This window comes from Gobius niger (genome assembly GCF_951799975.1).
Source record: "Gobius niger genome assembly, chromosome: 15".
NCBI lineage: Eukaryota > Metazoa > Chordata > Actinopteri > Gobiiformes > Gobiidae > Gobius > Gobius niger.
The window spans coordinates 21,056,361-21,069,419 of NC_136866.1; the positions used below are offsets into that span (position 1 = coordinate 21,056,361).

The 13,059-nt window shown below is 37.7% G+C and overlaps 1 protein-coding gene across 1 annotated transcript; it reads right to left on the reverse strand.

Moving 5' to 3' along the window:
* Positions 1-4,385: 4,385 nt before the first annotated feature.
* On the reverse strand, positions 4,386-6,960 carry LOC306975373 (uncharacterized protein; the record flags this gene model as incomplete). The annotated part of the gene is made up of 3 exons (XM_079572884.1): positions 6,831-6,960; positions 5,311-5,403; positions 4,386-4,700 (listed from the first exon to the last, which is right to left on the reverse strand). The coding sequence occupies exons 1-3, from the start codon at positions 6,954-6,956 to the stop codon at positions 4,386-4,388; spliced, it is 534 nt and encodes a 177-aa protein (XP_079429010.1). The 5' UTR covers positions 6,957-6,960.
* Between the last annotated feature and the right edge of the window lie 6,099 nt (positions 6,961-13,059).

Consider the following 13,059-nt stretch of genomic DNA (forward strand, 5'->3'; position numbering starts at 1 on the left):
GTGCCTGTTAAAGATAGGAGTAATCAAAGATTGCAGGATAAATGGAAATGAACACAATTTCTGAACAGAATCAAGGAACATGAATTTTGTAACACAAATGTGTCAAAACTCGAGTGTACGAATCTCAAAGGAGGACGACTTATTCAGAGCATCAGATCTGCTATTACAGTTAATATTTCAATAATAGATATAATAGAACTTAGTATTTGCATTTCCTTAATTCTAATTTTTAAAAATATTTTTTATTATTATTTCCAACATAAACACACAAGATACACTTACACAGTTAGTGTACCAACCCAAAACCCTCCCTCCCCCTCCCCCCGCTCACACCCCCATTCACACTCATTCACACAAAAAGGTTGTTTCCTGCCATATTAATATTCCGGTACCTACAACACAGGTGAAACTCGGAAAATTAGAATATCGTTCAAAAGTTCATTTATTTCTGTAATTCAAATTTAAAGGGACTAGATGCAAGTTGGTCATTTTTATACTCACTACTGCCACCACAGGTCGCGTAGCTGCAGGTTCTATATTAATCTAGTGCATGACGGCACTTCGGACACGAAGTAACACCTTTTTGAGTGACAGGGCAGGATTTTAGAGGCAGTTGTGGTGAACAGGTCTGAGCTCAGTCTACACATTAGGACATGGCTGGGGGAGGAAAAATACTTAATTTTAACATTCGGAACTTATACTCTGGATAGTCCCTTTAAATGTGAAACTAATATATGATATAAATCTTTACATGCAAAGTGAAATATGTCAATCCTTTGTTAGAATTTGGATGATTTCAAAATATTCAAATTTTATGAGATTTTTAAATTGGGGTTTTTACAAGCTGAGCCATAATAATCAAAATGATTACAAATAAGGGCTATACACATGCATGTAATTAGTCTATATTAGTTTCACAGTTTAAGTTGAATAACAGAAATGAATGCAGTTTTTAACGATATTCTAATTTTCCCAGTTTCACCTATATCTATTAATGCAGTCTGCAAGGGATAGAGTCTGGGAAGCACTGCCATAAACCAGTGCCTTGCGGAAACCACATCCACTGCAATAGGCTTGTGAGTGCTGCTGGTCTACTGAAAGTACTAACTTTAACTACTTTCAAATTTATATGTACCTGTTTTTACCAACAACAAGTCCCCCAAATCCATACGACACAAGTGGTCGTTTGTCTTATCCCTTAATTACGACCATATAAGACGTTTACTAAAACAGCGCCCCCAAGCTCCCATTGAGGGTTTGTACATTACATTTAACCCAATTCAGAAGCGACTTTATTTTACGTAGTGTTTTGCGATGACGATTCCAAAACTCAAACGCAAAGAAATAAATCACAAACTTGCAAAATTAGCCCCACATGCAATAAGTAAAGCAGCCCCAGATCTTCACCCCCGCCACACCAGTGGAGGAACTGAACGTCCAGCTGTGCCAAAGGCTCTCCAAGCGCGCTCTGCGCTATTACGCATCACACCTCCCCAACCGCAGCAGCGGCTACCATTCACCACTCTCATCATTTATTATATTATATGTGTGAGCTATAGGTTATCGCCATTTACTCACAACAACAGCGACACCAAAGCACAACTCACCATTGACGCCGTCGTGTCTTCTCCTCCATATGCGTCACTGCAAACTCCATATCTCTCCTGTCACGTCCATCTCTGTCCTCAAACGTCCTCGTGTCTCAGACTCCGTGTCTCCCGTACGTCCGGGTGTCCGGTGACCGCGGCGGTTCCAGTGCGTTTGATGCGGAAACACCTCTGTCACCCCGACAAAGTCGGGCCTCAGCTCCGCTGCTGCAAGAAACCTGGTATTTACATAACAATGTTGTTTCAAGTGGTTACAAACAACAGCCTTAAGTAATTGTCATTACCATGTCATTATCATTACATAACATCTACTCAACTTATTTCAGTCGACATTAAGAAAATATTTTTATTAAGAATTACTTGAGTAAGTTGGGTAATTCCTAATATTTCTACATAAAAAGTACTTAACTAGGTTATGTAAAGAATAATAAACTGCTCCTCATAAGAATTACTTAATCTAGTTCACTAATGTCTATTGAACAAACCTATGTAAACGTAACTTAACTAGATTGAATAGATATTAATAAACTACATACACTAGTATTTTGTTAAAAGTGTTGTGTGTAACCACTTGAAATAACAGAGTCAAGTGTTTTCTAAGTAACATGGCTTAATAATTCTAGCACAAACAAAAAAAGTACCATAAAAGATTTTCGAACAGAATATGCACTTTTTATTACAATTAATCAGATTACAACCAGTGCACTTTAGATAATGGAAGGTGTTTTTTTTAAACAGAATGGGCACATAACAGCCTTTTCGGAACATGCGCACGTCCAAAGACATCTTGGCATTTATCTGGCACATATCTTGAGTGATTTCTGGTTTATGTTTATGAGCAAACAATGTACGCTTGAACAAATATCACCCAAACATTATTGGTCAAAACATGTAAACATTCACAGGTGAGAGAGGAAAACATAGGTCTGACTGAACCTCCTCACACTGTAGTTTGAACAGAGCAACATCTATGGCTCTGTTTGTTGCACCAAAAACTGTTCATCACCACGAACACCATTTTCATATGTAAACTATTCCCATTTGTAACAATCTGCCCTTTACTTCTTATCCCTCACACCTTGACCCAGAACTTTTTTTAATCAAGTTCAGTTTTAACCAAATCTAAAAGCTTCTCGACTAGATCAATTGTGTTGACAGGCTCCAAACCTTTTTTTTACATTGTCGCCGGATTTTTGTAACATTATTGTGAAATGTATTTTTTTTTTTGTTGCCATGTTTTTGAGTTTTTTTTAATGCTTTTTAATAATTATTTTTTTCTTCTTTTTTTTAAATTTTATTTTGTCACTTTTTTTTATTATCACATTTTTGATTTGCATTTTCACTGCTTGTGTGTCACTATTTCGTAACCTTTTCATATGTTTATGGCGCTTTTTTCAGTTCATCCTCAGCATTCAGAAAGTCATTGTTAAGAAAATATAGACCATCTCGATACGATCTGTAACCTTTTTCATTTGCAGACCGGTATTCCTCATGGCTATCTATTACTTTTTTGAATATAGTCTTCTGCTCAAGAAGTTGCTGTAATGATTTAAGGATGGAAACGTATTGGAATGACTGCTTACTTTGAGGGTCAAGTATATATTCCACTGGTTCAATGACTCTAAAATGTGTTTTGTAGAACTGTTTGCGTTTATAAGAGGTAGAAAGTGGACCATCTTTTGCTATAGCCTTTAAGACAGGATGTGAGGATAAAGCGTGAGTCAATTCTTCAATGATGGTCTGGTCTAAACAAAAACTGTGTTTCTCAAGAGATTCAGTAATGTTCTTGTTTAACAAAGGCACTGATGCAGAGCTATTCAAGTAATGCAATTCAGAAAGCAGTTCATCAATTGCTACACTTGGAACATGGAAATAGTTTTCAAGTTTTAATAAGGCTTTACCTAAATCTACTCGGGGTGTGGGGGGAAGCATCAAAAATGGCAAAAATAAAGAAAAAGCCACAAAAAGCAACGAAACAGTTACAAGAAAAGGATGAAAGTGCAAGAAAAAATAATGACAAAAATGTGACAAAAACTGAAGGGAAAAGTGGCAAAAGAAACCAACAAAAAGTGTCAAAATGTAACGAAAAATTAAGAAAATGCAACCACCAAAAAAGTGGTGAAAGTACAACAAAAACAGACAAAAATCTGAAGAAAGAAGTAACAAAAACCCTTTAGACTTCTTCCTCTTACCTAACTTTTAGATAGTGGTATACTTGCTTTTCTAGTGCGTTGTTTTTTTTCTTTTTTTTTTCTTTTCTTTTTGTTACGTTTTTTCTTTTTAAGAAGCATTTAGATTCGGGTAAAGAAAAAGCTGTTCAGGTGCGGTTAAGAGGTTAAACCAAAAGATATGGCTATTCTTGGAATCAGTATTAACAGGGCAAAGAACCAATTTAACAATGTCAATCATGTAAAAACAAACAAACAAACAAAATCTTCATCTTCAAGTAAGCTTCAACACAAATCTTAGTCTTATGGTTTGAAAAAAAAAGCTAGTAAAAATCGTAAAAATGTCAAGTTTAGCTACAACTGGTTAATAATAATTTTAAAAGAAATCTTTTAAATTGTATTTTTCAATTTAAGATTTTTTTTTTTTTTTTTTTAAATCCCTGTAAATTAATATGTAAGCCTATATATAGTGCTACAGAACAGGCTCTTAAAAACACTTAAAACAAAATATGTCTCATATTACTTGGGAGAGCATTTTGAACACATTACGCCTCAGAACAACTGCTTACATAGCCATAGATCACCTCTATAGGCCATCTCACTCATAGAGTCACTCCAAAAGTTTGTTTTTCAGGACTTGCACTTTCTTTGAAAGCTTCCTCGTATCAAGTTCCATCAGAACTTTCTGATAAAATTCAAAACTGTACTTGAGGTCAGGTGGGTAGTTAAGGTTGAGCACGTAGATGAGACCAAACAGCAGCGAGAAGGCGGTGGCAACATCTCTGAGGTCCTTCATCACTGTGACACCTTCGATGATGATGCCCACATCTTCTGGTGATTCCTGTTCTCCACCATCATGCATGATGACGTAGATCCCAATGACGGTCTTCTCCATCTGGCTCTGGGCATCACGGAACTCCACATCCTAAAATGAAGACACACAAATGAGCAAAATATGTAAAAAAAAAATATACAAGGATTTAACATTTTCCAGTTATTGCATCCTTGTTTTAAAGTGGGCATGTTACAATTTATAATATATGGCATCTGTAAGAAATAATGCTGTAAATGAGTTACAGGTGAAGGAGCCGGAAAAGGTCTTGACTGAAGCTCTTCCTGCTGATTTTTAAATGTTCAGAAGTTACATAATGTTCGTTATCAGACTGACCTCCCCAAAAATGGGGAGGATTTTGGGTAAAAAAAAGAGACCTCAATTTAACAGCTTTCCCCCAAGATTACTCCAAACAGCATGCATTTAGTGAAAGACTACTCCAGGCCTATCTTTAAGTAAATTATGCATACGTCTACTTAAAGGACTGTAGTTGATGTGCGTACTAATCAATTACAATTGCAATAAAATGTTAAATAGTTCATCAAGTTGAACATTTTTACAATTAGCAATGTATGAATGTCTGAACAATTATGAAATTTATCCAAAGCCGGAGTAAAATCATAATGAATATAACATGTACAATGCACTGAGTTGCATCCAGGACTGTTTTAAGTAAATGTAAATATTAGCAGTTAAAACTTACCACATATTGCCTAATGAGATTGTTAGGATCTTCGTTGAAATACACCGAGAGTGCCTTCAGGATGCAAGATCTCCTCACTTCAATTGTGTTGTTCTGTAAACAACACAAACAAAAAGAAGGAAAATTATTTCAGCAACCTGCATTTAAGAATATGATATTTGATCAGATAATTAAATGAAAAAGTATACCAATTGCTTAATGGACTGTGATTAAATATGGATAAAATAAAATAAAAATTATATTTGTGCATATATATGCACTTTGACCCAGCGGTGGCTGTATGTGTGGGAAGTATGTAGCTTGGAAAAATCCAGACTCATCACTGTATCAGCGAGTGAGTCTGGTCATAGCAGGAGTTTGCTGTGGATGCAAAGATTTTAGCGTTTTTATGTTTCTCTCTTGCACGCACTTTGTATTTTGGCGTGAGGAGACTTTCACATCCCACGAGTGACGCTCATTGTAAACAAAAAGCGACGCAAATAATCAAATCTGATTAGACAGATTTAAAAGATTTTTCAAACGCGGCCACCGGGGAAACGGTGTCCAGACGAAGCATCCTCGGTATAAAAATATAGTCTATGTCTGTGTACATTTCCTCCGGTTTCCCCTACCACTAAAAACTAGGGATGTAGCGATTCACTCAAGCCCCGATTCGATTCGATTTTTGATTTTAAGTACCCGATTTCGATTATTTTTTTTACTTTTAGAAAATAAATGACTAATTTGATCCCTCTACATGTCCTTATAATAAGCAAATACATTTTTTTTTTAAATTGATTTTTGCCAGTAGTGGTAGTCGTGAACATTTGCCCTGCTACTCTTTCTCCTCACCCCACTCCTGCACAAGCTGCACTGAGGTTGGATTCAATAAATTAAAAAAATCTCTTTAATCATTTTCTATATGTAGCAAAGTAAACATTTTGAGACTTATATTTTGCTTATATTTGATATTTACTAAACTTTTTTTAGAACAAAAATATAACATTTAGAACAAATTTTACAGTGCAGTTTTTTTTCCCCCACACCCCTCGAACGCCTCACAGTCTCGGTGCCTGTTGTTTATCGTAAAGAGGAAACACCTGAAGCTCTCTGTAGATAGTGGATTATTTGACAAACGAACATTTGATGAAGATTTCAGCAGATTCAGAGCAGGTCAGATGTTTATCAGTTCATGATCTTTGCTAAACTTCTGTCATGAGGCTAAACTCTGCGTTAGCGCTAACGCTACACTCTGAGTGAGCTAACTTATGCTAACTTAAAATCGATTTTCAAAGAATCGTTACATCCTTACTAAAAACACATACAATAGGTAAGAATGATAGTGTGTTTGAGAGTGCACATGGGGGACGACGGATGGAAATTAGCCTAAGACCGGTGTGGCTTGTTTAAATGCATGAGACCCATGTATGTTCATTAACATGTACTGTACCGACCAAACAAACCAACAAATAAAATAAGCAAGAGCGAGACACTGTTTACACAAACATTATGCCTGTAAATTTTAGGGAGCAATTACAAACCTCCTCAGTGGCTGCCATAATTTGAACAATCTTTTGCCCAAGCGCTCCTCCCTTCTTCCTGAATATTTTCACCATCTTGGAAGCATGCTGGTCCAGTTGAAACATGAACTTTGAAGTAAGTGCCATTGTGGTGATCCTTTTGAATTCTGCATTTATCTAGAAAACATAAATGATAGTATGTGTTTTAGTGTTAAATTGATTAATCAACAACTACTCGATTATTGAAATAATCAATGATTTAATCAATGATTATTTTAGTGATTGAGTAATGGTTTTCTGGTTCACACAGGCTCAAATACAGCAAAATTGTGTATTTTTGTTAAACCTCTTAACCTCCACCTGAATCAGTTTGCTTTTACCAAAATGTACTTGGAAAAAAGCGTCAAAAATGGAAAGAATAAGCCACAAAAAGCAACAAAACAGTTACAAGAAAAGGATGAAAGTGCAAGAAAAAAATGTATGACAAAAATGTGACAAAAATTTAAAAGAAAATGCAACGCAAAAAAAGCATCAAAGAGTAACAAGAAACAGGTGAAAGTGCAACAAAAACTTACAAAAAGTGTCAAAAAAAAAAAAAGGAAGAAAGAAGTGACAAAAATTGATGAAAAGGTGATGGTCTTTGGTTTTAGCCTTTTAGATAGGTAAGAGGTTAAAGACGACTTTTGTTTTTATATTTAGTGTCTGTAGTGTTTTGTGCATTGTAAATGTTCTGAATATCTGTTTGTGTCTCATCAAATCAGAGCAGAATTAACAAACATTTACTTCATTAACTTAATTTCATCAACATCCCAACTGGAGATACATTTACTTTAGATGATTGAAAAAATTGGAAAAAATGAAATTTTCACACATAGCTAAATGATTAATCAACTAATCGTAAAAATATTCGGTAGATTAATCGATTAAAAAAAAAGCTAGCTTCAGCCCTAATGCATTTTGATCTGTATGTTTGGCATGTAAACATTAAAGGAATAGGCCACCGCTTTTACATGCTGACATATGTTCTTCCCTTACCTTAGAGTTGTTGATATATGTAGCTGCCTTGTCTTTGTCCATGCGCTCTGTCATGCAAACGGAGCACAAACGCAGCCTCTTCCACATACTGAATAGACCCGGGTACTATATTGTGAGGCGTAATAACACGAGGAGCACTACGTCCAGAGTTAGTGCGCGGACGTAGTGCTCCTCGTGTTATTACGCCTCACAATATAGCAGTGGCGGCTGGTCCATTATGGGCGGTGGGGCGCCGCCCCTCCTATCAATTTTGCAAATAAAATAAAAAGTTTTAAGTTTAGAAAAGTCATAACTTTCTTATGTACAGGTGTTTTTTACACTGAGGGAGGGGGAGCGGAGGTGAAGCAGCGTGTCATTTTGTCTGCCTGGTTCATCTTGTGCTGTAGCCGCTGTAACAGCGTCATAAATGTGTAGTTTTGTGCTCGGGGCGGCAGGAACAGCGCCCCAAACATCTAACCAATGGCGCTCTGATATGGTATAAAAACGTCACTGTATATCATTAATTCAACCAATCAGAGACGCGCAATAATAAATCTCCGATGGGCGCTGAGGCCAAGCGCCCATCGGAGAATTAACAGGTGAAAGACGAGGAAGCTCTACTGTAAACAAACACGAGGAGCTCGTTGTGGGAGCAGCTCTGAGCTCACGGACGATCGGAGGAAAAACTTCTTATTTGAGAGACGGAGAAGCTTCGTGTTGTTTCCTGAGAGGAGGTAAAAGGATTAAGTCAAACCAATGGACTTGGGACAACTTTCTTCACACAGATGTCACGTCTAAACGGACTTTCCTGGAGGTAGCATGACGATGCTAACTAGCTCTTCTGCTTTAGCTGCTGCTTGTTTATCTCACACTTTGGGAAAACCCTCGCTGACTTGGACAGACACTCATGTCCCAGGACGTGGACATTTGATGGAGAGAAGATTCAGGACCATGCTACGACAGGAGAGGGGAACGTCATTCATTCACTGAGGGAAACAGAGGTGGAGCTCCAGGTGCTACAGGAGGAGGAGGACTCTCTTCTATACGTGAGCTGCACATTATTTCTGAGCGGATCATTTGTCTGACGGTTTATACAGGTTTAAACCTGTGGCTCTGAGGCTCATAATGGAACCATAGCAGGTCTGGGACTAAAACTGTACATGAAATCAAAGAGGAAACACCTCCTGCCTTTGTTCTGGTTCTGTTGGTACAAAACACAACTCAGTGATGCACAACAAAAATATGTATAGTGACTATCATTACACTTAAGTCAGAAATTATTTATTTTATTGTTGAATAAAACTAAACAATAAGTTTTGAATATATTCTACATAAAATAATGATATTATTACATGCCCCAAAGATAACTTTCTTTTTTAAGTTAAAAACAATGTTTATAAGCATCTTCTAAAATATAATTGAAGGTAGGTAGAGGCAACAGCCCCCCCTGGTTTAAACATCACCAGCCGCCACTGCAATATAGTACCCTTTTTATCTGCTGAGAAAATTGGCATGCTACATTTCTGTGTTGCTATACTTTGTAGTGTAACAATTCACGTAGCTGCATTTAAATAGGGAAAACGTGGAAGAGTTTGTTAGCTTCTAAAAGGGAGCAGATTTGGGTCTATTCAGTATGTGGAAGAGGCTGCGTTTGTGCTCCGTTTGCACGGACAAAGACAAGGCAGCTACATATCAACAACTCTAAGGTAAGGGAAGAACATATGTCAGCATGTAAAAACGGTGGCCTATTACTTTAAAGGAAATTGTAAATTCATGACAAACCTCACGATGACAGAAGAGAGCAGGCCATCGCTGTTTAAACTCTGCAATGAAGGGCATGTCTTTCAGAATTCCCATTCTTCTGTGCGGAAATGTTTGCTCCATTTTCTTTTGAATTACTTCTTCATTATGCTTTTTCTGGACTTCAGTCAGTAGGGTCACTCTCTCTTCCTCCTGACTTTCTTCTCCTTCTCTCTCTGGATAATCAGGGCAGATATTCACCTCTGCTCTTCTTGGCTTTTTAACTTGGTTTGGAGAGGAACTATCATTTCTACGCTTCAGGGAGTTAATTATCAGTTCTGTGCATCCTAGGCCTCTAAGCTTGGTGCGATAGTTGGACATTTTGTACTTTAAACTCATCTTCCAAGCTTCAAACCCTGATGTGGAGCCTCGTTCTTTTAAACATGGATGTTTGGGGATTAAACCTCTGCATACATCATCCCACTCAATGTCTGAAGGGTATGCTTTGTACTTGATTATTTCACTAACCAAGCTTTCTGTGATATCAGACTTTAGCTTTGGTGTGGGCACTAAAAGGGTTCCATTTTTGTGAAAGTCTTGATCTGCCTTGCGCAACTGCATATTAACTTCAAAGTTGAAGGTAGGTATGGGAAAGACGCTTGGCCAAGCTTCCACTCTGAGCAATGAGGATGAAGAGGTTGATGGAGATGGTACAGTTTCTGGAGATGAAAGGATATCTGTATCAATGGAGTACCTCGAGCTGAGACTGGACTCAGGGCTCCTCATAGAAGTTCTCGGGGTACTTTCAGGTGAAGGTTCAGGAAAAGGTTCAGGAACACTCATGTAAATCACCTTAACTTTATCCATATTCTTCAGTTCAGCGGTTGAAGTCACATTCAAGAAAGCATTGAAGTTACTGTCCATGTATTGAAGTCTAAACTCCTTTGTTAACCCACATTGCTTCTGAATCTCACTTTTGAGTTCCTCCAAGCTCTTTGGTATTCCGGATGGCAGTGTAATTTTGAGCGCATCATTTTCTCCCAGGATAACAAGTAGCTTTGTTGGGTCTGTCATAGTTCGTCTTGCTTCTCAATTTTGCTCTAAAAACAAACAACAACAAAAAAACACAGTTTATACTTAGTGCCTCTCTCTCTCTACAAAAAACACTCATAAGTATTTACCTTTACAGTGAATGAACCTTTTCAATGTCACCATTCGTGATGGTCCAACTTTGTATTCACTCAGGGGATAGCGATCCGGCAGTTCATACAGTTCGAGTAGGTTCACATCGCTTGATGGTGGATCGAGAATGAAAGCTCTGAAGTGTTCGATGTACCAGGAACTTCTTTTCTTTACGACGAACACTAACTTTTCGGCTAAAACAAACATGTGAACTATCTCAGCAAACTGTGGAAGACTGTCCAATGATCCATGTGCCACCAACATGCCCTTTTTGTAGTTTATTCCATCAAAGGTGACACTCTGCGACACATTAACTATAGTAATGTCAGGGTATTTTTGAGACAGACAATCAGCTATTGTATCTTTGAGGAGTTCAACTGGTACTGATGAGACACGTGAAACCTCTAGAGGTGCCTTTTCACAGCTAGATGAGTGTATATAATGCCCAATCATCAGCTGATGCTTTGTGGCCAAAGACAATGGTATGTTTCGGAAGCAGTTTGTGTGCCTAACAACATTTTTTAAAAATGTGTGCTTTGACTCAAATCTTATTGTCCACAATAGAGCGGGTGGGCCAAAGTGACGAATGAGAGAAGGATAATGAGAAAGAAAATGATGCTTTGGCAATGGTCTCCTATCAGGACAAACTTCGGCAAACCTGTAGATATGGTCCTTAATCTTACTCTCGAGAAGTGCAATCGAGGAATCTGTATGGACAGGGCAAACCACCAGTTCAACAATATCCTTCAGATCAAGTAAAAGATTCCAGGCTGGCTCATCTTCAGGTATAAACTGCCCAATGATGAAAGGTATCAGTCTCAACAAACACCAGTTTTCGTGACAGTTGCCACCAACTGTGTTTTTACTTAAAAAGGTGTGAGGTAACTTCAGAGGACGATTGGTCTGATCCCCCCATTTGTAAGGAAATGACTGAATAAGTAGATTTAACCTGTCAAAGGAAATATACTTTTTGCTTATCAGTAAACGGAAACAGACAGCAAGCTCGAAAGGCACAATTCCTTCAAAAAGGTCGTGGGCGAGATCTGGTGGGAACCCTTCTGTAACCTTAAAGAAAGATAGATTGTCAGCCAAGACACAACTGTTTTTCACCCCGCTACAAGCTACTCCATTCTCACGCGCAATTGCAACATGTTCGCGGTGTTGGTCTTCAGTCCTTAACTTAAATTCTTCAATGTTGGCCCCTGCAGACTCAATCTCTGAACGGGAAGCTGGACAAAATCTACAAAAATAGTCCCCAGAAAAACTTTCCACAAATCCAGCAAGGCCATGAGCGCCAAGACTATCAGCAACTACATACTGAACAGTCCCTTTGACATAGGTTTTTTATGATCAACAAAGACTCCTTGCTGCTCCAAGGTCACAAGGTCTTGCAAAAGTGGCTCAAATACTTTCTGATAGCCAAATGTCTTTACATCATCACTTTTATACAACAAAGCAAGATATATCGAGGAAAGTGCAGAGTGACTACCTGGTGGAAGATTTCCTAAAATCCAATAAACGGAGCAGAGTTTATGCTTTTTTCGAGACGTGCCCAGCGGATTACAGATCTCAAAGTCGTCTATATAAAGACAAAAAGAGATTTTCAGTTCATCCTCAGCATTCAGAAAGTCATTGTTAAGAAAATATAGACCATCTCGATACGATCTGTAACCTTTTTCATTTGCAGACCGGTATTCCTCATGGCTATCTATTACTTTTTTGAATATAGTCTTCTGCTCAAGTAGTTGCTGTAATGATTTAAGGATGGAAACGTATTGGAATGACTGCTTACTTTGAGGGTCAAGTATATATTCCACTGGTTCAATGACTCTAAAATGGGTTTTGTAGAACTGTTTGCGTTTATAAGAGGTAGAAAGTGGACCTTCTTTTGCTATAGCCTTTAACACAGGATGTGAGGATAAAGCGTGAGTCAATTCTTCAATGATGGTCTGGTCTAAACAAATACTGTGTTTCTCAAGAGATTCAGTAATGTTCTTGTTTGACAAAGGCACTGATGCAGAGCTATTCAAGTAATGCAATTCAGAAAGCAGTTCATCAATTGCTACACTTGGAACATGGAAATAGTTTTCAAGTTTTAATAAGACAGATGCAAATTTTAACTGTATTGAGTCTGACAGGCTCTTGACTTCTTCATCAGTTTCATATGCATCATCAACACCTTCAAAATCATCGTCTGTACCATCAACTGTTGAACTTTGTTTCTCAACTGTGCTTACAACACCCAATTTAAAGTCTTGTAGAGTGTATGGATTGTGCTTCCTGCTCTTATGAGTCTTAAAACTACCATAGATAT